The sequence below is a fragment of the Pelophylax lessonae genome (genome assembly GCF_965119305.1).
Source record: "Pelophylax lessonae genome assembly, chromosome: 5".
Taxonomy (NCBI): Eukaryota; Metazoa; Chordata; class Amphibia; order Anura; family Ranidae; genus Pelophylax; species Pelophylax lessonae.
This window is the reverse complement of record NC_138772.1, coordinates 159,709,482-159,736,880: the sequence shown is the minus strand read 5'-3', so window position 1 is coordinate 159,736,880 and position 27,399 is coordinate 159,709,482. Positions and strand designations below refer to the sequence as shown.

General features: G+C 39.8%; 1 protein-coding gene across 2 annotated transcripts in view; it reads right to left on the bottom strand.

Moving 5' to 3' along the window:
- Nucleotides 1–27,399, bottom strand: part of RBMS3 (RNA binding motif single stranded interacting protein 3) — an 882,638-nt gene that overhangs the window by 628,275 nt on the left and 226,964 nt on the right. Inside the window, exon 2 of one of the 2 annotated variants that reach the window (XM_082258270.1) lies at nt 283–449. In XM_082258270.1, coding sequence (XP_082114396.1) covers nt 283–449 — 167 coding nt within the window. The remainder of the gene's footprint in view (nt 1–282; nt 450–27,399) is intronic. The other variant, XM_082258271.1, reaches the window with a different exon arrangement.

Below are 27,399 nucleotides of genomic sequence, written 5' to 3'. Positions count from 1 at the left end.
ATGACATTATTCATGATTCTCACTGGCTTGTTCAAAAAACAGAAGATGGCAGCAATTCGGCCCATTTGTTTGTTGGTTCCCTCAACGGTGAACAGACTCGGCTTGGGTTGAACTCATGTTTCATCCAAACACAAAGTTCATTTCCCTTCACAAACAGTAAACATTTCATGCAAAATAAATGTTTCATCAGTATCTCTCTGTGATGCTTAGCATAATTCAAAAATTTAGGTTGCTAATAATACTTTCTAAGCCAGTAAAATCATTGGAATGTATTGTACTTACGGTTGACAAAGCTTAATGAGGTCTTGGTCCGTCGTGCCCGGTGGAAGTCCTCTAATATATAGGTTTGTTTTACTCAACTGCTCCGTACTGCTGTTGCTGCTGTTGTTACTACTGTTTGTGCTGGGGCTGGGGGGAGCCATAGGGTGAGGAGCTGGGGCATAAGACTGCTGCAAAAATGAAAAGAATGTAAAATTAAAATGACAAAAAATCAAAATAGGTAGTCATATTTATTGATGAGATTTTTTTTACTAGAGGGAAAATGTAAGGGTAACCCCCCCCCCCCAAAAAATAAAATAAAAAAAATAATAATAATTAATACCAGACAAGCAAATTTGACGTATATAGGTAGATTGGAAAAAGAGAGAAACAGAAAGACAGAGGAACTATTGTGCAAAATTTGAAATGGGTTACTAATTTTTTAGCTAAAGGTTACTTAAAAGATACCAAGTGGGAAGGTATATATTTTTTACTTCATTGTTACTTTTAAAATGAACATTTTTGCAACTTTGTAAGCCTCCATAATTAACATTTTAAAGTATACAGAAATTTTAATTTGTATTATTTTATTTATGAAAAAAAATGTATTATTAAAGCAGAACTATATTAACCTTTGCTCCAGTGATGTGATGTTTGCAAGCTCCCTCGGTGATGCCAACAACTTCTCCCCGGCTATTTACAGGTTCAGCATATTCAGCCATCCTAATTGCACAGCCCAGGGTAAGCTGGGATTGCGCACTTCACTACACATGTGCAGATAAATGTACACACAATAGAAAAATGTGAACAGAAAGGTAAGAAGATAAACACAGTAAGTCTCTTCTCCAATAGAAAAAAAACCTCTTGTTCACTTTTTATTTAAAAAAAAAAGTTATAGTTCTAGCCTTCCCTTCTCTTCTTCCTATTTTCCACTTTCTCTCTTTTTTTCTCTTTTTCTTGACTTATTGTTGTAATTCCATGTCTTAATCCACTGGAACATGATATTGTGTGGTATTACTTCAGTACACCCCTTGCCTACCAGTGCTGACCATTTTGTATTTTCTGTTATTGATTTCAATGTAATATGTGTTTTTCTTTTTGTTATATGCTCAGAAGGCCTTGTGCCTCTTTTCTTATTATGTATGCTGCATACCCATTGTGCAAATTCTGCACTGTGTCACTGACGATTATTATTGCAGTACTTCTTCCACTATATGTATACTGTATGTTACATTTTATTCTGGAGTAAACTCTGTGTTCTTCTTTAAAAATTTAATAAAAAAAGATTGAACAGAAAAAAGTTATAGTTCTACATTAACAATCAACCCCTGAGCGCCAGTTATGTGACTTAGACTGAGACATCATCAGCTTTCTGCAGGCAAAAGGAAGCCTTTTCTCAGTCTCCTTTCTTCCTAGATCTTGTTTACATTGGCTTCATGAAAAGACATTTAAATATATTTTTTTCTAGTTTTAGGAATGTTTACAAAATGGCCCTGAGTTTATCATTTTGAGGAAAGAGTTTGTATATGTAGGAGTACACAGAAGGTGTTCTTCTCATTAAAAACAACATTCTATGAACAGTTTCCCAGAATCTAAATGCTTTATAAACACTCCAATACCATTTTTATTTAAATGTCTCCATCTGCAAAACACACACACACCAAAAAAAGTGATTAGGGCCATATTTTTATATTTTAAAGTTATGAAATTGAAATTTTGAGTCAAGCTGCAATTTTTAGTAAGTCTGTATCACTGCTTCTGTTTTGCATTCCTATGTTGTGTGGCAGAATTAAAAAATCTTCCCCAATAACCACCATTTTCTACTTCCCACAGATGTCAAACCCATGTAAAAAATGTCATACAACCTGTTATTTGGCATGCACAAACAGTACAGGTTTTAAAATTTCTAGTAATTCATTCAATTTTGTTAAACTAGCAAAAAAAAAAAGAAAAGAAACACATTTGCATGCATGTGTTTATGCTGATACCAAATCATCTGCCAGTGATCTTTTTTTTAGTCAAAATTATTTTAGTCAATTTATGTTTGTAATGTTTTCCACTTTCTGGTCTCTTTAGGCACTGCTATCTAATCCAGGCTCTCTAATTTTCTGTGTAGGAAGGCTATGCCACTAGTGTCTTCCAGAGAGATTTCATCTGCAGACTGCAATATCTTATAAAAACCTTAAAGGTGTTGGAAGAAAAAAAAATAAATAAATATATATGTATATGTATATATATATATATATATATATATATATATATATATATATATATATCTATATTTATAGATATATATATATATTTTTTTTTTCTTTTTTTTTTAACCAAAAAAAAAAGTATTCAAGTGTGGGATCTGTCTGTGCATCATCATAGGGGCAGCAAAATATTACGGGAATTAAAAGGGAGAGAGAATGCCTGCAGAAAGCTAGCTATAGGCCCTGTTTACACCTGAGCGTATTTCAGCTCGTAAAACGCTCATCTCTGAAGTCTCATAACGCCCAACAAGCAAAATCCCATTCATTTCAATGGCCCCTGTTCACATCTGGGCATTTTGTCGCCTGAAGCAAAACGCCTGAAGATCAAAAAAGTACATGAGCTTCTTTTTTGGCTGATTACAAGCATTTTTGTTAGCCGTCAATGTCTGCCTCCAAACACCTGAAAAAAAAACATCTGAAAAAAGCCAGAAAAAACGCCTGAGAAAAGCTAAAAAAAAACACCTAAAAAAAGACCGCCTGAAAACGATACGCTCAGGTGTGAATGGAGCCTTGGGTCTAAAAATTCCAAAGGTATTTGCCACGACAAAAGACTGCATTTTAACTTAAAAGGAATTTATGTCACCCCAAAGATTGCATCTTTAACAACTTAGGTTAGGCGATAAAAGGTATTACTTAAACTCTACATGTTTTGCAAATAATCAATAGCTAACATGGTACAATAATCTACTACTACTTAGTTATGCAAAGTCCATCTAAATCCAATATGTCTAACACTACAGTCTCCACAGGTAACAATGCCACTGTTCAGGGGAACTACTACATACAGTGGAGAAGTAAACCTTAAAAGAAAGTAGTTTGTTTCTGGCTAGATCAACCGGTTAAAATTATCACTAAAAGGCTAGAAAGAAAACTACAACAGCCATTACATCTAAGGACGGGTAAGCTACATATATTATATTTTTATTTCTGGGTTTAAATACACTTTACGGTGCATTTAAGACTACATCCAAAAAGAGTAGATATCAGTCACTGGACTCTGATCTTTCATCCACCAAACGGACTTTGATCTTTTAGAAGATCAGCTCTACAACAAGGCAAGGAGCTGCCCGCAAAGAGCTGCCCGGGTAAAGGGAGATGCTAGTATTCAGATAAAAACTGAAAAAAGAATGCTAAAACATATGTCTTATGAGTACAAGATGATTTATTTCCAAAAACGTGATAACAGAAAAATAGGCAGATGCCAACACGTTTAGGGGCCAACAAACATTCTTCATCAGGTCTTTGATAATATAGTAAAGCACACTATTTCAAATCTTTTAACCACCCTTATGAACTTTTAGTAAATATGCCAATATTTAAATACAGAGGATTGTTATTTTTTGGGGGTCTTGAATCACAATTAATGTTGTTCTTCACACTAAAAACAAAAAATTAAAAGTAATCAGCTACAAATACTGTAGCTGCTGACTTTTAATAACAGGACACTTTCCTGTTCAGGGATCCAGTGCTGCAATGGTGTTACTATGGGGGTGCAGGGGGTGGATCGCACCCAGATGACATTCGCCAGGAGGGTGACACGCAAGCTGCTGCACCGCTGTCATTCTTTCTGGCTGGAGTTGTCTCTGGAAGGCAGGATAGCTCAGGATAGAGGGCGGGACTGCCTGAATTTAAAGCTTGTGATTGGTTGTTTGCTCTCGCCCTTTGTCCAGACCCGCTGTGTCTCCAGCCCTACGTATTGTCTATGTAAGGTAATACAGGAGCATAAGTGATGGGGGGTGATGTGGGGGGAGCTGAGGACAGCCATAGGGGAAGGGGGAGAGCTGAGGACAGTAATGGGATGCTGTGAGGGGGCTAAAGACAGTAATGGGGTGCGAGGGGGCAACGGGAGAGCTGAGGACAGTAATGCGGCGCTGTGAAGGGGGAGCTGAGGAGAGTAATGGGAAGCTGATGGGAAGCAGAAGAGATTAATAGGGTGCTGTGGGGGGTGGGGGAGAGCTGAGGACATTAGGAGGGCATTGTGGGGGGGGGGACTGAGGACAGTAATGTGGCACTGTGAAGGGGGAGCTGAGGAGAGTAATGGGAAGCTGATGGGGAGCAGAAGAGATTAATAGAGTGCTGTGGGGGGTGGGGGGAGAGCTGAGGACATTAGGAGGGCACTGTGGGGGGGGACTGAGGACAGTAATGGGGTGCTGTGAGGGGGACTGAGGACAGTTATGGGGCACTGGGTGGGGGAACCTGAGGACAGTAATAGGACACTGTGGGGGAGGGGCTGAGGACAGCAATAGGGTCACTGAGGAAATTAATTGGGGGGCTGATGACATTAATTTGGGGGGCTAAGGACAGTAATGGGGGACTGATGATAGTAATGGGGTCACAGAGGACATTATTGGGTTTGCTAAGCACATTCATGGGGTCACTGAGCATATTATTGGGGGGCCTGAGGACAGTAATAGGGGCCCGAGGGCAATAACCGGGGGCCTGCGAAAAGTATTTGGTCATTGAGGACATTAATAGGGTGGACTGAGGACATTATTGGGGGGGGCTGAGGACAGTAATAGGGGCCTGAGGACAGTAATGGGGGCCTGAGGACAGTAATTGGGGACTACGGACATTAATGGGGGATACTAAGGACAGTAATAAAACATGTATTGAGTCACTGAGGACAATAATTGGGGGAGTGTCTAGCCAATGGGCTAGCCTGCTCAGTGCCCTACTGGGGGGTGACACAAACCCTAGTGACGCTACTGCAGTGCTCTACTCTCCTGAGCCGGCTCTTTGGCTGTATTCAGGTCCAGGTGCAACATGTTTACTTCCCACTACTCCAGCGCGAGCCACGCTGCACTGTGTGACTGGTCCCGCAGTTTTCTGGAACCTGTGGCATGTCTCAGAAGGCTGCAGGGAAAGGAGGGTGGGCGAACTTCTGACTGCTGCCGTGATCCGAATGGAATTGGGAGTGGTTACTTGCTCAAACATGGTCATGATCATCAGCCTTTGATAGTGAAGAAGGAATAATGCTGAATGTACTCAGGATAGTAGCACAGTTATATCCTTGTTACTCTGAAATCAACGGACAGGGAAATAATCTACAACTATCCATAATGACTTCATATACAAATAAGCAATGAAAACAACAATGTCATTGCATAAATTTTACTGATACTGATTGTTATCACTTTTAATAAAAAAAATAACAGTATGTTACAATAAAGTAGGAAAAGGGTGGATATAGTTTGAACTAAGAGCCGGTTCACACTAGAATGCTTTGCAGGAAAGATATGTTTGGCAGAACTCTTTCAAAATGCACTGCAATCTCTTTCCCTGTCTTTCAATCATGCATTGTTATCCTGTGCATTTCTGGTAGAAACGTATTGCATAGGAATTTTCTATCGCTCTAACCATCAGGAAGCCTGCCCTGAACAATAGCATGCAACAGCTGCTAAAGTGCATGAATGTAGACATGAAGTGGCTGTAAAGAGGCTGGATAAGATCAGCAGCTTTGAGATAAACAAAAAAATTTAGATAGTGCTTAAATGTAATCCAATTAGGCTTTAGATCTACTTTTAGAGATAATAGTTGCACCCCCGCTAAGAATTGTGCAAAAATCAAAAAAACATACATGAACACAGCAATTCTCCTGAAACACTTTATAACTTTTTTTCAATACCAGATTTAAATATGTTTAAGTTTACCTTCCATGTTACAAACTATTAATGTATTCCATATGATAGAAATTCTCTTTTGTAAAGGTTTTGTTAACTGTATTAGCATTTCAGCTAGGAAATACTACCCACAATACATTGCATGTTATTTTTCTAAGCTTCCTAGAGACTGAGCATGGAAAGAATTGGCTTTGAGGAGAGGAAAAGGTTCCTGCATTCTGCCATCTGCCTTTCCCAAGAGAGGAAAACAGGTATAATGCATAGGCTTATATGTTCTACAAAAACCAGCTTGACGAAACCTGGCAGCAAAAGCACCAAGGAAAATTCAATAGCTGACATCTGAAGAAATTGTTTTATGTTTTGTTTAAACAACTACCACCTGCATTCTGATGATGGTATAATATATTCTTCAACTATTTTACTAAATTAATATCAACAAAATAAAAAAAATAAAAACCCTCCTACAATAATTATTACTGTTGATTGCAAAAAACAAAAAAACAAAAAGCATTATTAGGCATATATGATAAGACAAAGAGCGATGTTCAACATGGGCTAAGTCGCATATTCCATTATTTAGTTGACTATGGCTTACTCTATTGTATGAAAATGTTATTAAAAAGTAAGTAAAAAAGTAAAAAAAAGTTTAAAGGTCTCTCATTAGGGATATTCCAGATTTGGGGGTCAGAGGTTGCAAATGTATAGTGAAATAGTGAAAATAATACAGTAAACTGCCTGAAATTGAAACTGGTTCGTCAGGGTTAAAATGGAGTATTGAGGGCTTTGTTAAGTGCCAGTCCCTTTAATATAAAAGGGTGGGTTTCCAGCAACCATCAGTTTACAAATAATTAGTTGCAGTATGGTGCTATACTGTGCAAAATGACTGTGGGTTGCAGTGTGGTGGGCTACATATTCTTCTTTTCTCCCCTCCCTGTATTCACAGTTCAGTCCTTTTTAGGAATTCAATTTTGTACATGTCAGCAGCTTCTATTGCTGTTGTTTAGTGGCTGCTCCCTTTAAGTATCCCCCTCATCATTCTCCTCCTGCATCCACCACAACATCTGTGGCCTCTACTGAAAGGGAGGAAAGTCTCACATAGGGATTTCAGAGGCTTCGGATAAGCTACATCAAAGTGTAAAGAGGTCAATGGAGCCATACTAAGGAGGGTCAAGTTAAAGTTTAAAACTGTGAAGAATTCTCCTGCAAACAATATGTCATATCTAGCAGCATCCTTCCCGTGGCAGGTATTTCTTCTAAAGATGCTGGAGTGGGTAAAAATGCCACAAAACATCCCTATGGCAAGCATCTCAGTGCCAGCTTAGCAGAACTGCTAGTTTTTGTTATTTAGGTTAAGTGTATATGTGAATACACTCCAATCACTAATGGAGTATTTACATATACACAGCTAGAACTGAGGATTATTGGATAAAAGTAGTTAGTAGTTGGTGGTTCAAACTGAAGTTGCATCATTTCTATTGTTTGCTACAAGGTACATTCTGTGTTACAACCCAGAGTTTACAGCCAGTTCATGTCCTCCAACACTGTAAAGAAGCCACACAATTTTTTCACAGCTCAACTGCAGCTGAAAAAAGTCTAATGTTTGCTAAAGAGTAAAAAATGCCGAGGACCAATGTGCTATCCAGAGAGTCTAACCCCAAGAGCCGCAGATGAAGTGTAAAAAACAAAATGTGCAAATCCGCAATGTGAAAAACTGATAAGAAAAAGCAGCCAATCTTAATCAGTGTCCCCACTGTAAGCAATGATATAAAAGAACCCAAAAAATTGGCGCTAATTCTTATTCTTCCAATAAAATCCCAATAAAAACAATTTAAAATCAATAAGAGTGAATGGATCTGTGTGAAGAAGTGTGAAATGAAGAAAACATATCTTCTTAATAATAATCCAATATAAGAAGACTAAAATTCCAATGTTCTTAAAAATAGGTGCAGATGGATAAAATAAGTGCAGATGGATAAATCCGTGTAGTAAATGGTAAAATAAGGAGATATAACCTCTCAATATTAATCAAGTGTGAGTGTATATAACAAATATTAATCCGAAGTGAAATAACCTAATATGAATGATAAAGTCCCTTGATAAAGTCACGTGATCTAGTGACGCAACGCGTCGGGAGGAGCCGGGTGACGTCACTTCCGCATTTACGGCCTTGACCGGAAGTTCTGTTGTATACCGCTTGTAGTGGTGTCAGCGTGTACCAACTCTCTTTTTTGTAAGTGCAATACTTTTTTTAATAATAAATATATTTTGAAGATACCACACCATGAGCGATCTTTTCTTCATATCCCTATGAGGTTGAATCGGCATCTAGGACACAAGAAGTTCATAGCGGAGGATCCGTATCATCATATGGGAATTTGTTGAAAAAAAATCCAGTCATCCACTTATCAGAGAGGAGCGGTCTGTGGAGCGGATCTGGAGCAAGTTACCCTCACTATCGAATCATACACATGTGTTTATTGTGTGTGTTTGAGGTAAGCGGCCACTGCACACTCTAAGATCATCGAGATTTGGATCTTTATTTGTTTTCAACTTTTATCACATTTTTTGCACACTATTTATGAAGATTTGTTTTTTGCACAGAGGAGTGCACATCTCATCTGCACAGTTATTTATCAATTAATATTATTGGATTTATTGGGACAATTTGCTACACTTATGATTTTACTCTTGGACACTTTATAACTGATTGATTATTTATTCATCATCGTTTATATTTATTCATGGATTGAGACATATTTATTTATTTTTTATATCATGGTTGAAGCACGTTCTTTGGGATATTAGCACCTATTTGTCCATCTGTACCATTCATTCATATTAGGTTATTTCACTTCGGATTAATATTTGTTATATACACTCACACTTGATTAATATTGAGAGGTTATATCTCCTTATTTTACCATTTACTACACGGATTTATCCATCTGCACTTATTTTATCCATCTGCACCTATTTTTAAGAACATTGGAATTTTAGTCTTCTTATATTGGATTATTATTAAGAAGATATATTTTCTTCATTCCACACTTCTTCACGCAGATCCATTCACTCTTATTGATTTTAAATCATTTTTATTGGGATTTTATTGGAAGAATAAGAATTAGCGCCGATTTTTTAGGTTCTTTTATATCATTGCTAAAGAGTAAAGCTTACATTTCCTCTTAGAGTTTGTGAGCTTTTCCGGTGCTGAGGAACTCTAAAGGATCATTCCCATGGGTTGCAAGGGGGGTGGGAAAAGGAGGTTGTTGAGCCCTTTTTTCACAGATCCCTGATAGAGTTGGGTGAGGCCAAGTAAAAGTTGGGACCGAACATCAACATGGGGACAAGGTATTTGAACATCAACATGGGGACAAGGTATTTGGTGTGGGGGGCAGACCCAAAGCATCACCCCTTGTTGAGGGCATATGGCCTGGTATGGTTCAGGAGGGTGGGATGCTTGCTCACCCCTCCTTTTCTGACCTGGACCCTGAAGGGGACCCCACGCAGTTTTTCTCTTTCATTTTTTAATAGCTGGGGGCTTGTAATTGCAACTGTGAGTCTATTTAAATATAATTTGATTTGTTTTTTTTTTCTTTAGACATTTCATTTTTGCTGCAGCATGTTCTATACACAATGCAGATGCACCACTTTACAGGCAGACAAAGGGGACAGCCCAGGCACTAAATTTAAAGGAACTTTTAATTTGTATTGTTGCACTTTAAGCATCATTAAAATCACTGGTTCTAAAAAAACGATTGATTAAAAAAAAAAATTGCATTGATGTCCCCCAGGGCACCCCCATACCCCTTTTGTGGTCAATTACTTGCATATAAGCCTTTTAAAATGAGCACTTTAGATTTTTCTTGTTCGGCTCCAATAGGCTTCAATGGGGTTCACTGTTCGGGTTAGAATTTGTCCCATTCGGGAGTTCTGCTGCAAAGTGAACAGGGGGTCGTTCGACCCATCTTTAGGAAACATAGGCTTATAGCCACAACAAAATTACTTTACATAAGTACTGTAGCTAAAGCAACTAGAGGTGAATGCTGCTTGATTTGAATATTTCCAACAGAGAATATAATATAAAAAATGTGCAGGTCTGGTAACATCTGAGCAACAGTGACCAATAAATGGTAATGGTAGCAATCAATAAAGTATCGGACATGGTAGCTATTAAACATAACTAACTAAATTAAAGTGTTACTAAAGTTATTTTACTTACCTGCTCTGTGCAATGGTATTGTACAGAGCGGCCCCAATCTTCCTCTTCTTGGTTCCCCCGCCCGCAATCTTGGCTCCTTCTTTTCTTCGTATGCCCCCATAGCAAGCCTCTTGCTATAGGGGCACAGAGTGCGTGTTTGTTCCCGAGCTGGGTGTGTCTATGGAGTCACCCTCAATAGACATATACAGCGGGGTTTAGCCCCACCCTCGCTTCCTCTTCACTGCGTTTGATTGACAGGAGTAGGAGCCAATGGCAAGACCAGTAGGTCTGATGTTTTTCAATAAAACAAGCTCTCCTGCCAAATGTATCAGTTAGACTGTTGAGACAAAACACATTTCTGCTGATAGGGGTGCTTACAATGATCTTTTATTATGTTAAACCCTTAATCTCAAGACAGAAGACTGTTGCAGTAACTGCTAGTGTAACTACAGTGTGAGATGGAATTTGGCTTCAATCTGTATTTTAATCTGCTATTGCATCCAACACTCCCCATCCCTTCAGACTGACAATGCTGCTGTCCAAAGGTGCTCCTTCATCCAGAGTGGAAGCACTCTAATAAAGAAGGTGTGTTGTGTTACTGGCCAGATCACCAGGTGAAATCAGAGAGAAAAAAAGCCAAAAAAAAAAAGAAAATGAATGCAGTCATCACATCAAATGATTAGTTATCTGCTATACAGTATATTACATTTTTGGTTGAATATGGCTTCAAAGTTATATAATACGGAACAGACACATCTCCAAAATATACTTGTCATAGGGTGCAAATATGGACCACAATGCACATTGTAGAAAGAGCCCCTCTATAAAGCAATCTTTAGTTCCACCTAAAAGCCCAATGTAGGCACCATCATTTTATTTGTTTCGGAGAGGATAGTAGCTGTGTACCTCTGCTGTGTATTCATTTAATAAAGGGTTGCTCATACACTTTAAAAAGATTGCTTTGAATTGCTCTGGATAAAACAGTTCCTGGCATTCTTCTGTCCCACCGGCTGCTGACACCAGCACTGCAGACATGATAGACATCAGCACTGGTATCATGTCACCACCCCCGTCTTGGCTTGGCCTTTCACAAAATGAAATCTGTGATGAGGTTGCAGTCATGCATTGAGAGCTAGAAGAGTGATTTAGAAGAGTGGGGGCAAAATAAAGACTAAGTGGTCCATCAAGTCTGCCCTATTTTTAATTTTTTTTTTTTAACTGTTATAGTTTTTTTAACTTCCTTGTCTGAGTAAACATATATATATATATTTTTTTTAAATAACAATTTATTGAAAAATTTGCAAGCATACAGAATAGTACACAACAATTGTATGAAGGGGAGAAAAAAAAAAACAGAACAGTAACAGGAATAGTAACAGACTCACGCCTAATAACTCCTGTGGGAGTTAAACATAACATAGGCCATTTAGAAATACAATAATCATACACGACCATGCCCACGGTGGATTCGGGGGAAGGCCCACCCTGACTAGCACAAACAGAACAAGGAGTTAGCGAGGTAACACAACTGTAACGGGAGTAGAGCACCTCGGAGAATGGACACCCCAATGGGGATCATGCTGTGTCCGAAGCCCCGGAGTGCTCCTACTAAGAAAACAACGGGTGACCTCATTGAAGCCGAGGGGGGGGCAGAAAAGAGGATAAGGAAGGGACAAAATGTGGGCATGGAAAGACCAATAGATTGGGGCAAAAAGTGGTACGCATGAAAAGAGGGCTATGTGGGGCCTACGAATGGGGAGGGGAGTATAGAGAGTAAACATCTATATTTGACCCAAGCAAGTTTGAATACATTTTCTGTTGAATGGATTACTAACTCTGCTGGAAGTTGGAAGTCTATTCCAACTATTAAAGTGTTACTAAACCCACAACAGTAAAATCAGTCTGTATATGCAATAAAGCATGCTTGTTAGACTCACTGTGGTACGTAAGGGGTTAATTCTCTGCATTGTGTAAAAGGCTGTTTGATCCTGTCTTCTCTGATCTTCCCCTTCTTCCACAGTCCCCAAACCATCTCCTGATACAACAGAGCCTTGAGGGCAAGCTGCACATGCTTAGTTTGGTGTATATTGCTAGAGTTTTTTTTTTCTTGGGAGAGTGCATGTGATCAGCACAGGGCCAATCAGCACTGTCCAGACAAAGGGTCAGGGGTCGTACAGCCTTATAGAACAATCAGGGGAGAATGAAAACTCCTTCTACAAGCTTTAACCAGGCACTGATAGAAGTCACAAGACTGCTATATACTGCTGATGAGAAAAACTATTTAGCAGTTTATATTTACTAAAACTTTAACATTTCCATGTTCTGTGTACTGTAGGAGACCATATAAAGTGAATGGAGGGACTTGGGTTTAGTTACTCTTTAACTACTTTACTCAGTAAAATAATACTTTCTAAAATTACAAAATCAAATGTATAATAATAGCCCAATCTGTGCGTCTCAGTTCGTTATATCATACATTCAGCGGCGCTTCAGCACACACAATGTATGTGTGCAAGTATATTAGTCAGTTCCTGCAGTGCTTCAGAGCCTGCAATTGCAAACTAGTCCCAACTCCACAGGATGTGCAGTCACAGCCAGCAAAAAGATTTCTCCTCTGATGTTCAGCACCAGTGATTGTACACACAGTATCACTAATCCTTCACCACACCGACTGTGCACCCCTATGAAGTGGCCACTCACCGAATTGCCCTTGAAATATCGCCTTTATGCATAAGCTGCATGAGCCCTTGCTTCTAGTCGGTCTGTCGTCGCTTAGGCACGTCCAGATCCTATCCGTCCACCAGGGGTCACTATCAGGCTGTATATCTCCTCAGTGCAATTTGTAAGCAAACGACATGAAGCAAGAGAGTAGTGTAATACTGTTTCGACTTTATTAATTAAATAAAACTTCCCTCCCCTTCAGCGTATATGCTTACATTTCAATCACCCTTTGCACGCATATCATAAACACAGAGGCTTTGAAAGGTACCGCCGCTCGCCGACCGCGAGCTAGTCCCTGCTGTGGATTACAGCGCTCCTGCGGCTAACAGGCGAGATCCAGAACAACAGCGGTATCCTCCCTTCGTCTCCTCAGCAGCAGCGTACGTGCATCCTGACCGGTTTCGTCTGGTAGACTTCAACAGAGGACTAACGTGCGCTGCTGCAATCAAGATTAATGTATGCAGCCGGAGGACCTCCCTCCCATCATGATTGGTTTACACCACTGATGGGTTCAAACACCTCTTCATTGCCATTACCTGGCCTGAAGGAAATTCAATATGGACATACCATAGAATCATTTTCTAAATACCGGAAAAACAAGATTAATCGATACAAAACAAAGTTTAATACCGCTATCAACTCTCTTATTACTGCAACCAGTATCTGAATGGGTATTCCCCGGGTACAGAACCCCAGTTTTTTTCAGATTGGCCATCTTTGCCCGATCTGAGCATGTATGTTCAAAATTTCCAAACCTATCGATTTGTAAAAATTGGTCATGGAGTTCTTTCTACCCCTAATTCTACATGCCATCTTGCCCTATCCGGATGCATACATCTTAAGTACTACTAATATTTAAAACGGTTATGCTAAAATCGATATAACCAAAATTTGACACAAAAATAAACCTACAGCACCTGGTATTCCCAGGTGGTCTCCCATACAGGTACTAACCAGGCCCGACCCTGCTTAGCTTCTGAGATCAGATGAGATCGGGCATGTTCAGGGTGATGTGGCCATAGGTAAAATGTAAAGTGCATTCTAATGGTGAAACCATCATGTATGACCACTATCCTCAAGATGTCATACTTATTACATAATTAGCACATGTCATGTAATTTCTGATATGTTTTAAAACCAGTAAATGTCAAATCTTAAATAAATCATTTCATAAATAGTAGATACATAATAAATAAATACATTAACTTCATAAATAATAGGTACAATTCATATGTTGAGATTACAAGAAAATGTTGTTCATAGAGGCCAAATCGCAAATATAATATATAAAATTCGCTCTAAAATATCTTAGTCCATAACCAATAGTACTAAAGGTTAAAATATATAAAAAATAAAGGCGTGTTGCCATAAGGAATCAATGGTCGAGGCATAATCGTAAATTCGAGTAAAATTGGAGAAGGATAAAAGTATATATAAAATGGAATCCATAAAACGTCCTGTCTAAAAAATATACTTAATAGTTGCTTAAAAAACAGTTCAGGTCAAGTTCTATATTTAACCCGTTGGGCGCCAAGGAGTTTGTTTTGTAAATCCATTCAGTTTCCTTTTTGGACAGTTCTCTTACTCTATTGCACCCTCTCCAGTTGCTTGGCATCTTTTCTATACCCCAAAATTTCAGTGCTGAGGGGTCTTTATCATGCTTTTCCCTGAAATGTAGTGGGACACTGTGTTCCTTGAAGCCTGTTGTTATTTTATAAATGTGCTCAGAAATCCTGATGCCCAATTTTCTCTTTGTTCTTCCTATATACAACATACCGCAAGGGCACTCCATTCCGTATACCACGTGGGTCGTGATACACGTGATACACTCCTTTATTTCAAAGGTCTTCCCATTTGCTCCTGAAGTGAACTCCGTTAGACCCCGAAAGTGTGTATTCACTTGTCTGCAAGCCTTACACCTTCTGCATGCGTGAAATCCAGACAAGTCCCAGAACATCTTTGGTGGTCTGGGAGGGTCCAAAACTTTCCTCACCACTCTGTCTCCAATAGTGGGAGCCTTTTTGTATATAAATATTGGGTTATCCGGAATCACGGGGCCCAGAACCTTATCAAGCTTCAATATTCCCCAGTGCTTTTTCATGATAGATTCAAATTCCCTGAACTGGACATTATAATTTGTTATGAAGCCCCATTGGTGCGATTCATTTGGAATCTTATTAGTTGGAGCCAGGCAGGACTCATGTGAAACCGCCAGTACTTCTTTCACTGTCTCCTCCAGTACCTCCGGTCTGTATCCCTTATCGGTAAATTTGTCTGTTATCACGCGTGATTGTTCCAAAAAATCCTCCTCCAAGGTGCAATTCCTCCTTATCCTCAGCAATTGCCCCTTGGGGATGTTCCTTAGCCAGCACGGGTGATGGCCACTGTATACTGGAAGATAGCCGTTTCTATCTGTAGGCTTAAAATATGCCTTAGTGATGATCCGTCTGTTTTCAATCCGCACAGATACATCTAGATAGTTAATTTCTTTTTTGTCCCATGTACATTCTAATTTGATGTTGTGTTTATTTATATTTAAATGCTCAGTGAACTCTGCTAGCGATGTCTCTGTACCAGCCCAAATAAAAAATAGGTCGTCGATGTATCTTTTGTAGAAGACCAGCTGCTCTTTTCTGTGGGCATATATACTCCTATCTTCCCACTCGCCCATAAATAGGTTGGCGAGGCTGGGTGCATATTTTGCACCCATCGCCACACCTTTCTGCTGCGTGAAGAATTGTCCCCCATACCAGAAATAGTTGTGGGTTAAGCAAAAGTCCATAACTATCCCCAAGAATTTTTTCTGGGTATGTGGTATGTCCTCTCTCTTACTCATTGCCCAATTGAGGGCTAGTAATGCATCCTCGTGCTGGATAATCGTGTAGAGAGATGCTACATCAGCTGTTACAAGATATATCTCAGGGGCATCAGGCAGAGTTAGATTGTCCAACAAGGTTAAAAATTCCTTCGTATCTTTCAAATACGCTTTTAATTCAACCACACTTTTTTGAAGGAATACATCCAAGTATTCCCCAATTCTTGAGGTCACTGATCCGATACTGTTTACTATCGGTCTTGCTGGAGGGCAAGACTGATTTTTGTGGATCTTCGGGAGCGTATATATGGTAGGTACGCGATTAAAACTAGGGAATAAATATTTTTTCTCCTTCATAGTTAAAATGCGTTCATTAAAACCAAATTCAACCAAATTGCACAAATCCCTTCTATACATCAATGTGGGGTCCTTAGGTAAAATCCTGTACGTGGTGACATCATTAAGCATGCCTATCAGTTGCTCGTGATAGAATTCTTTCTTTAAAATAACCACTCCCCCTCCTTTATCTGCTGGTCTGATCACGACCTCTTTTCTGTTTTCTAGGGCCTCAATGCCCTCTTGTATGTATTTAGGATTGGCATTCCTTATTGGTTTTATTTTCTCCAAGTCTGTCGTTATTAATTGTTTAAAAACCTCGATGTTGTGGTTGGACGTCTGTGGAGGATTAAAAAGCGAATTGTTTTTGAGTCCACTATTAACACTTGTTGTTGCCGATGGGACAATATTCTCCCGATTTTTACCTGGGTTTATATTCAAGAAATACTTCTTCATATTCAATTTTCGTGTGTATTTTTGAATATCCATGTAGACATCAAATTTGTTTAGCGACTTTTTAATACCGCATTTGAGTCCCGCATTTAATACGTTGATTTCTTTTTGGTTCAGCTCTATTTCAGCCAAATTATAAATCCCTTTTAATCCTGTCCCAGCCTTCTTTTTTTGGATTTTTCGTCCAGCTCGGCAGCCCCTACTTGTTGATTGTTTGTTGGCATATACTGGTTTGTTGGTTGTGGGCCATAGTCCCTCATGTCTCTGGGCGCTTCCCTGTTCCAGGGTCGACCCCTCCATGGTCTCCCTCCTCGTCCCCGACCCCTCCCCCTCCCACCTCTCCATAAAAAAGGACGGAAACCATTGCCTTGTTGTTCGTTTTGCCTCCAGAGGGGTTCAAATCTATTCATAGTTGGTACCCTCTGCGGGGTATGATGCTGGAATCCCTCTTTTCCATTTCTGGTGCCCTCCTTGTTTATCTGCTGTGATGTAGGGCCACCTGGCCTGATGGTGTTCACAGTGTTCGCTGGTTTGGGCTTCTTCCATGCGTTTTTGGCCTGCTGCCAATTATTTTTCCTGGGGGTACTTACTTTGGCCATTTCTTTCATCTGACCTGCACTAGTTGATGGTCCCTCATCATCCATAGTCCATCTGACTTCAGTATCATTCACCCCTTCCTGCATTGGAATTTGCCATAAATATATCTGCTTGTTCCTGAAATCGTTAATATCCCTCTGATATTTCTTAACTTTCTTCTTCTGGGTATCATTGTCCAATTTCTCCAATCGTTTTTTAATATCTGTATTGAATTTTGTCACTAATGGTGTGTCTTTATGTGCCTCTAATTTCTTCTGTAAATCTGCAATTTTTGCCTCTAGATACAACATTTTCTTACGTTTTCTCTTCAGTACTAACTCTTGTAATTTAAGACCCGATTGGTTGAAAAAATCCAACCATTCAGTCATAGAATCAATATCATCAAGCCCGTCTTGAGGGGCCACCTCCCACCTGAGGCTCCTCATGATGATTTTGTCCTTACTATATTGCTCAAAAGTGCTAATGTCCCACCAGGTCCTAATTTGTTTTTCAAGGACATTGGATAGGGCATTAAGGGTACTTGAAATATCATTGTCAATCTGAGTGGTTTCTTGTCCACCAAACACTATTTTCAGGTCCAATTGCCTGTTTTTCAGATATTGCACTGCATCCATAGCTGCCAGGTGAAAACTAGAAAAATATTGTAAAAGGTAACTGATGCTAAAAAACGTCAACCACCCGCCCGGCGCTAAAATATATATATAAATCAGTGTAAGGTATAAAGAAATAAATATATCTACTCAAATCATGAATAAATAGTAAATAAAATCATGTAGATAAAATCATGTAAAACATGTCACTCTGTGCATCCTTTTAATGCACTAGCTGCCACTGTAAACGTAAAACTTGCAAAATCAAATGTATAATAATAGCCCAATCTGTGCGTCTCAGTTCGTTATATCATACATTCAGCGGCGCTTCAGCACACACAATGTATGTGTGCAAGTATATTAGTCAGTTCCTGCAGTGCTTCAGAGCCTGCAATTGCAAACTAGTCCCAACTCCACAGGATGTGCAGTCACAGCCAGCAAAAAGATTTCTCCTCTGATGTTCAGCACCAGTGATTGTACACACAGTATCACTAATCCTTCACCACACCGACTGTGCACCCCTATGAAGTGGCCACTCACCGAATTGCCCTTGAAATATCGCCTTTATGCATAAGCTGCATGAGCCCTTGCTTCTAGTCGGTCTGTCGTCGCTTAGGCACGTCCAGATCCTATCCGTCCACCAGGGGTCACTATCAGGCTGTATATCTCCTCAGTGCAATTTGTAAGCAAACGACATGAAGCAAGAGAGTAGTGTAATACTGTTTCGACTTTATTAATTAAATAAAACTTCCCTCCCCTTCAGCGTATATGCTTACATTTCAATCACCCTTTGCACGCATATCATAAACACAGAGGCTTTGAAAGGTACCGCCGCTCGCCGACCGCGAGCTAGTCCCTGCTGTGGATTACAGCGCTCCTGCGGCTAACAGGCGAGATCCAGAACAACAGCGGTATCCTCCCTTCGTCTCCTCAGCAGCAGCGTACGTGCATCCTGACCGGTTTCGTCTGGTAGACTTCAACAGAGGACTAACGTGCGCTGCTGCAATCAAGATTAATGTATGCAGCCGGAGGACCTCCCTCCCATCATGATTGGTTTACACCACTGATGGGTTCAAACACCTCTTCATTGCCATTACCTGGCCTGAAGGAAATTCAATATGGACATACCATAGAATCATTTTCTAAATACCGGAAAAACAAGATTAATCGATACAAAACAAAGTTTAATACCGCTATCAACTCTCTTATTACTGCAACCAGTATCTGAATGGGTATTCCCCGGGTACAGAACCCCAGTTTTTTTCAGATTGGCCATCTTTGCCCGATCTGAGCATGTATGTTCAAAATTTCCAAACCTATCGATTTGTAAAAATTGGTCATGGAGTTCTTTCTACCCCTAATTCTACATGCCATCTTGCCCTATCCGGATGCATACATCTTAAGTACTACTAATATTTAAAACGGTTATGCTAAAATCGATATAACCAAAATTTGACACAAAAATAAACCTACAGCACCTGGTATTCCCAGGTGGTCTCCCATACAGGTACTAACCAGGCCCGACCCTGCTTAGCTTCTGAGATCAGATGAGATCGGGCATGTTCAGGGTGATGTGGCCATAGGTAAAATGTAAAGTGCATTCTAATGGTGAAACCATCATGTATGACCACTATCCTCAAGATGTCATACTTATTACATAATTAGCACATGTCATGTAATTTCTGATATGTTTTAAAACCAGTAAATGTCAAATCTTAAATAAATCATTTCATAAATAGTAGATACATAATAAATAAATACATTAACTTCATAAATAATAGGTACAATTCATATGTTGAGATTACAAGAAAATGTTGTTCATAGAGGCCAAATCGCAAATATAATATATAAAATTCGCTCTAAAATATCTTAGTCCATAACCAATAGTACTAAAGGTTAAAATATATAAAAAATAAAGGCGTGTTGCCATAAGGAATCAATGGTCGAGGCATAATCGTAAATTCGAGTAAAATTGGAGAAGGATAAAAGTATATATAAAATGGAATCCATAAAACGTCCTGTCTAAAAAATATACTTAATAGTTGCTTAAAAAACAGTTCAGGTCAAGTTCTATATTTAACCCGTTGGGCGCCAAGGAGTTTGTTTTGTAAATCCATTCAGTTTCCTTTTTGGACAGTTCTCTTACTCTATTGCACCCTCTCCAGTTGCTTGGCATCTTTTCTATACCCCAAAATTTCAGTGCTGAGGGGTCTTTATCATGCTTTTCCCTGAAATGTAGTGGGACACTGTGTTCCTTGAAGCCTGTTGTTATTTTATAAATGTGCTCAGAAATCCTGATGCCCAATTTTCTCTTTGTTCTTCCTATATACAACATACCGCAAGGGCACTCCATTCCGTATACCACGTGGGTCGTGATACACGTGATACACTCCTTTATTTCAAAGGTCTTCCCATTTGCTCCTGAAGTGAACTCCGTTAGACCCCGAAAGTGTGTATTCACTTGTCTGCAAGCCTTACACCTTCTGCATGCGTGAAATCCAGACAAGTCCCAGAACATCTTTGGTGGTCTGGGAGGGTCCAAAACTTTCCTCACCACTCTGTCTCCAATAGTGGGAGCCTTTTTGTATATAAATATTGGGTTATCCGGAATCACGGGGCCCAGAACCTTATCAAGCTTCAATATTCCCCAGTGCTTTTTCATGATAGATTCAAATTCCCTGAACTGGACATTATAATTTGTTATGAAGCCCCATTGGTGCGATTCATTTGGAATCTTATTAGTTGGAGCCAGGCAGGACTCATGTGAAACCGCCAGTACTTCTTTCACTGTCTCCTCCAGTACCTCCGGTCTGTATCCCTTATCGGTAAATTTGTCTGTTATCACGCGTGATTGTTCCAAAAAATCCTCCTCCAAGGTGCAATTCCTCCTTATCCTCAGCAATTGCCCCTTGGGGATGTTCCTTAGCCAGCACGGGTGATGGCCACTGTATACTGGAAGATAGCCGTTTCTATCTGTAGGCTTAAAATATGCCTTAGTGATGATCCGTCTGTTTTCAATCCGCACAGATACATCTAGATAGTTAATTTCTTTTTTGTCCCATGTACATTCTAATTTGATGTTGTGTTTATTTATATTTAAATGCTCAGTGAACTCTGCTAGCGATGTCTCTGTACCAGCCCAAATAAAAAATAGGTCGTCGATGTATCTTTTGTAGAAGACCAGCTGCTCTTTTCTGTGGGCATATATACTCCTATCTTCCCACTCGCCCATAAATAGGTTGGCGAGGCTGGGTGCATATTTTGCACCCATCGCCACACCTTTCTGCTGCGTGAAGAATTGTCCCCCATACCAGAAATAGTTGTGGGTTAAGCAAAAGTCCATAACTATCCCCAAGAATTTTTTCTGGGTATGTGGTATGTCCTCTCTCTTACTCATTGCCCAATTGAGGGCTAGTAATGCATCCTCGTGCTGGATAATCGTGTAGAGAGATGCTACATCAGCTGTTACAAGATATATCTCAGGGGCATCAGGCAGAGTTAGATTGTCCAACAAGGTTAAAAATTCCTTCGTATCTTTCAAATACGCTTTTAATTCAACCACACTTTTTTGAAGGAATACATCCAAGTATTCCCCAATTCTTGAGGTCACTGATCCGATACTGTTTACTATCGGTCTTGCTGGAGGGCAAGACTGATTTTTGTGGATCTTCGGGAGCGTATATATGGTAGGTACGCGATTAAAACTAGGGAATAAATATTTTTTCTCCTTCATAGTTAAAATGCGTTCATTAAAACCAAATTCAACCAAATTGCACAAATCCCTTCTATACATCAATGTGGGGTCCTTAGGTAAAATCCTGTACGTGGTGACATCATTAAGCATGCCTATCAGTTGCTCGTGATAGAATTCTTTCTTTAAAATAACCACTCCCCCTCCTTTATCTGCTGGTCTGATCACGACCTCTTTTCTGTTTTCTAGGGCCTCAATGCCCTCTTGTATGTATTTAGGATTGGCATTCCTTATTGGTTTTATTTTCTCCAAGTCTGTCGTTATTAATTGTTTAAAAACCTCGATGTTGTGGTTGGACGTCTGTGGAGGATTAAAAAGCGAATTGTTTTTGAGTCCACTATTAACACTTGTTGTTGCCGATGGGACAATATTCTCCCGATTTTTACCTGGGTTTATATTCAAGAAATACTTCTTCATATTCAATTTTCGTGTGTATTTTTGAATATCCATGTAGACATCAAATTTGTTTAGCGACTTTTTAATACCGCATTTGAGTCCCGCATTTAATACGTTGATTTCTTTTTGGTTCAGCTCTATTTCAGCCAAATTATAAATCCCTTTTAATCCTGTCCCAGCCTTCTTTTTTTGGATTTTTCGTCCAGCTCGGCAGCCCCTACTTGTTGATTGTTTGTTGGCATATACTGGTTTGTTGGTTGTGGGCCATAGTCCCTCATGTCTCTGGGCGCTTCCCTGTTCCAGGGTCGACCCCTCCATGGTCTCCCTCCTCGTCCCCGACCCCTCCCCCTCCCACCTCTCCATAAAAAAGGACGGAAACCATTGCCTTGTTGTTCGTTTTGCCTCCAGAGGGGTTCAAATCTATTCATAGTTGGTACCCTCTGCGGGGTATGATGCTGGAATCCCTCTTTTCCATTTCTGGTGCCCTCCTTGTTTATCTGCTGTGATGTAGGGCCACCTGGCCTGATGGTGTTCACAGTGTTCGCTGGTTTGGGCTTCTTCCATGCGTTTTTGGCCTGCTGCCAATTATTTTTCCTGGGGGTACTTACTTTGGCCATTTCTTTCATCTGACCTGCACTAGTTGATGGTCCCTCATCATCCATAGTCCATCTGACTTCAGTATCATTCACCCCTTCCTGCATTGGAATTTGCCATAAATATATCTGCTTGTTCCTGAAATCGTTAATATCCCTCTGATATTTCTTAACTTTCTTCTTCTGGGTATCATTGTCCAATTTCTCCAATCGTTTTTTAATATCTGTATTGAATTTTGTCACTAATGGTGTGTCTTTATGTGCCTCTAATTTCTTCTGTAAATCTGCAATTTTTGCCTCTAGATACAACATTTTCTTACGTTTTCTCTTCAGTACTAACTCTTGTAATTTAAGACCCGATTGGTTGAAAAAATCCAACCATTCAGTCATAGAATCAATATCATCAAGCCCGTCTTGAGGGGCCACCTCCCACCTGAGGCTCCTCATGATGATTTTGTCCTTACTATATTGCTCAAAAGTGCTAATGTCCCACCAGGTCCTAATTTGTTTTTCAAGGACATTGGATAGGGCATTAAGGGTACTTGAAATATCATTGTCAATCTGAGTGGTTTCTTGTCCACCAAACACTATTTTCAGGTCCAATTGCCTGTTTTTCAGATATTGCACTGCATCCATAGCTGCCAGGTGAAAACTAGAAAAATATTGTAAAAGGTAACTGATGCTAAAAAACGTCAACCACCCGCCCGGCGCTAAAATATATATATAAATCAGTGTAAGGTATAAAGAAATAAATATATCTACTCAAATCATGAATAAATAGTAAATAAAATCATGTAGATAAAATCATGTAAAACATGTCACTCTGTGCATCCTTTTAATGCACTAGCTGCCACTGTAAACGTAAAACTTGCAAAATCAAATGTATAATAATAGCCCAATCTGTGCGTCTCAGTTCGTTATATCATACATTCAGCGGCGCTTCAGCACACACAATGTATGTGTGCAAGTATATTAGTCAGTTCCTGCAGTGCTTCAGAGCCTGCAATTGCAAACTAGTCCCAACTCCACAGGATGTGCAGTCACAGCCAGCAAAAAGATTTCTCCTCTGATGTTCAGCACCAGTGATTGTACACACAGTATCACTAATCCTTCACCACACCGACTGTGCACCCCTATGAAGTGGCCACTCACCGAATTGCCCTTGAAATATCGCCTTTATGCATAAGCTGCATGAGCCCTTGCTTCTAGTCGGTCTGTCGTCGCTTAGGCACGTCCAGATCCTATCCGTCCACCAGGGGTCACTATCAGGCTGTATATCTCCTCAGTGCAATTTGTAAGCAAACGACATGAAGCAAGAGAGTAGTGTAATACTGTTTCGACTTTATTAATTAAATAAAACTTCCCTCCCCTTCAGCGTATATGCTTACATTTCAATCACCCTTTGCACGCATATCATAAACACAGAGGCTTTGAAAGGTACCGCCGCTCGCCGACCGCGAGCTAGTCCCTGCTGTGGATTACAGCGCTCCTGCGGCTAACAGGCGAGATCCAGAACAACAGCGGTATCCTCCCTTCGTCTCCTCAGCAGCAGCGTACGTGCATCCTGACCGGTTTCGTCTGGTAGACTTCAACAGAGGACTAACGTGCGCTGCTGCAATCAAGATTAATGTATGCAGCCGGAGGACCTCCCTCCCATCATGATTGGTTTACACCACTGATGGGTTCAAACACCTCTTCATTGCCATTACCTGGCCTGAAGGAAATTCAATATGGACATACCATAGAATCATTTTCTAAATACCGGAAAAACAAGATTAATCGATACAAAACAAAGTTTAATACCGCTATCAACTCTCTTATTACTGCAACCAGTATCTGAATGGGTATTCCCCGGGTACAGAACCCCAGTTTTTTTCAGATTGGCCATCTTTGCCCGATCTGAGCATGTATGTTCAAAATTTCCAAACCTATCGATTTGTAAAAATTGGTCATGGAGTTCTTTCTACCCCTAATTCTACATGCCATCTTGCCCTATCCGGATGCATACATCTTAAGTACTACTAATATTTAAAACGGTTATGCTAAAATCGATATAACCAAAATTTGACACAAAAATAAACCTACAGCACCTGGTATTCCCAGGTGGTCTCCCATACAGGTACTAACCAGGCCCGACCCTGCTTAGCTTCTGAGATCAGATGAGATCGGGCATGTTCAGGGTGATGTGGCCATAGGTAAAATGTAAAGTGCATTCTAATGGTGAAACCATCATGTATGACCACTATCCTCAAGATGTCATACTTATTACATAATTAGCACATGTCATGTAATTTCTGATATGTTTTAAAACCAGTAAATGTCAAATCTTAAATAAATCATTTCATAAATAGTAGATACATAATAAATAAATACATTAACTTCATAAATAATAGGTACAATTCATATGTTGAGATTACAAGAAAATGTTGTTCATAGAGGCCAAATCGCAAATATAATATATAAAATTCGCTCTAAAATATCTTAGTCCATAACCAATAGTACTAAAGGTTAAAATATATAAAAAATAAAGGCGTGTTGCCATAAGGAATCAATGGTCGAGGCATAATCGTAAATTCGAGTAAAATTGGAGAAGGATAAAAGTATATATAAAATGGAATCCATAAAACGTCCTGTCTAAAAAATATACTTAATAGTTGCTTAAAAAACAGTTCAGGTCAAGTTCTATATTTAACCCGTTGGGCGCCAAGGAGTTTGTTTTGTAAATCCATTCAGTTTCCTTTTTGGACAGTTCTCTTACTCTATTGCACCCTCTCCAGTTGCTTGGCATCTTTTCTATACCCCAAAATTTCAGTGCTGAGGGGTCTTTATCATGCTTTTCCCTGAAATGTAGTGGGACACTGTGTTCCTTGAAGCCTGTTGTTATTTTATAAATGTGCTCAGAAATCCTGATGCCCAATTTTCTCTTTGTTCTTCCTATATACAACATACCGCAAGGGCACTCCATTCCGTATACCACGTGGGTCGTGATACACGTGATACACTCCTTTATTTCAAAGGTCTTCCCATTTGCTCCTGAAGTGAACTCCGTTAGACCCCGAAAGTGTGTATTCACTTGTCTGCAAGCCTTACACCTTCTGCATGCGTGAAATCCAGACAAGTCCCAGAACATCTTTGGTGGTCTGGGAGGGTCCAAAACTTTCCTCACCACTCTGTCTCCAATAGTGGGAGCCTTTTTGTATATAAATATTGGGTTATCCGGAATCACGGGGCCCAGAACCTTATCAAGCTTCAATATTCCCCAGTGCTTTTTCATGATAGATTCAAATTCCCTGAACTGGACATTATAATTTGTTATGAAGCCCCATTGGTGCGATTCATTTGGAATCTTATTAGTTGGAGCCAGGCAGGACTCATGTGAAACCGCCAGTACTTCTTTCACTGTCTCCTCCAGTACCTCCGGTCTGTATCCCTTATCGGTAAATTTGTCTGTTATCACGCGTGATTGTTCCAAAAAATCCTCCTCCAAGGTGCAATTCCTCCTTATCCTCAGCAATTGCCCCTTGGGGATGTTCCTTAGCCAGCACGGGTGATGGCCACTGTATACTGGAAGATAGCCGTTTCTATCTGTAGGCTTAAAATATGCCTTAGTGATGATCCGTCTGTTTTCAATCCGCACAGATACATCTAGATAGTTAATTTCTTTTTTGTCCCATGTACATTCTAATTTGATGTTGTGTTTATTTATATTTAAATGCTCAGTGAACTCTGCTAGCGATGTCTCTGTACCAGCCCAAATAAAAAATAGGTCGTCGATGTATCTTTTGTAGAAGACCAGCTGCTCTTTTCTGTGGGCATATATACTCCTATCTTCCCACTCGCCCATAAATAGGTTGGCGAGGCTGGGTGCATATTTTGCACCCATCGCCACACCTTTCTGCTGCGTGAAGAATTGTCCCCCATACCAGAAATAGTTGTGGGTTAAGCAAAAGTCCATAACTATCCCCAAGAATTTTTTCTGGGTATGTGGTATGTCCTCTCTCTTACTCATTGCCCAATTGAGGGCTAGTAATGCATCCTCGTGCTGGATAATCGTGTAGAGAGATGCTACATCAGCTGTTACAAGATATATCTCAGGGGCATCAGGCAGAGTTAGATTGTCCAACAAGGTTAAAAATTCCTTCGTATCTTTCAAATACGCTTTTAATTCAACCACACTTTTTTGAAGGAATACATCCAAGTATTCCCCAATTCTTGAGGTCACTGATCCGATACTGTTTACTATCGGTCTTGCTGGAGGGCAAGACTGATTTTTGTGGATCTTCGGGAGCGTATATATGGTAGGTACGCGATTAAAACTAGGGAATAAATATTTTTTCTCCTTCATAGTTAAAATGCGTTCATTAAAACCAAATTCAACCAAATTGCACAAATCCCTTCTATACATCAATGTGGGGTCCTTAGGTAAAATCCTGTACGTGGTGACATCATTAAGCATGCCTATCAGTTGCTCGTGATAGAATTCTTTCTTTAAAATAACCACTCCCCCTCCTTTATCTGCTGGTCTGATCACGACCTCTTTTCTGTTTTCTAGGGCCTCAATGCCCTCTTGTATGTATTTAGGATTGGCATTCCTTATTGGTTTTATTTTCTCCAAGTCTGTCGTTATTAATTGTTTAAAAACCTCGATGTTGTGGTTGGACGTCTGTGGAGGATTAAAAAGCGAATTGTTTTTGAGTCCACTATTAACACTTGTTGTTGCCGATGGGACAATATTCTCCCGATTTTTACCTGGGTTTATATTCAAGAAATACTTCTTCATATTCAATTTTCGTGTGTATTTTTGAATATCCATGTA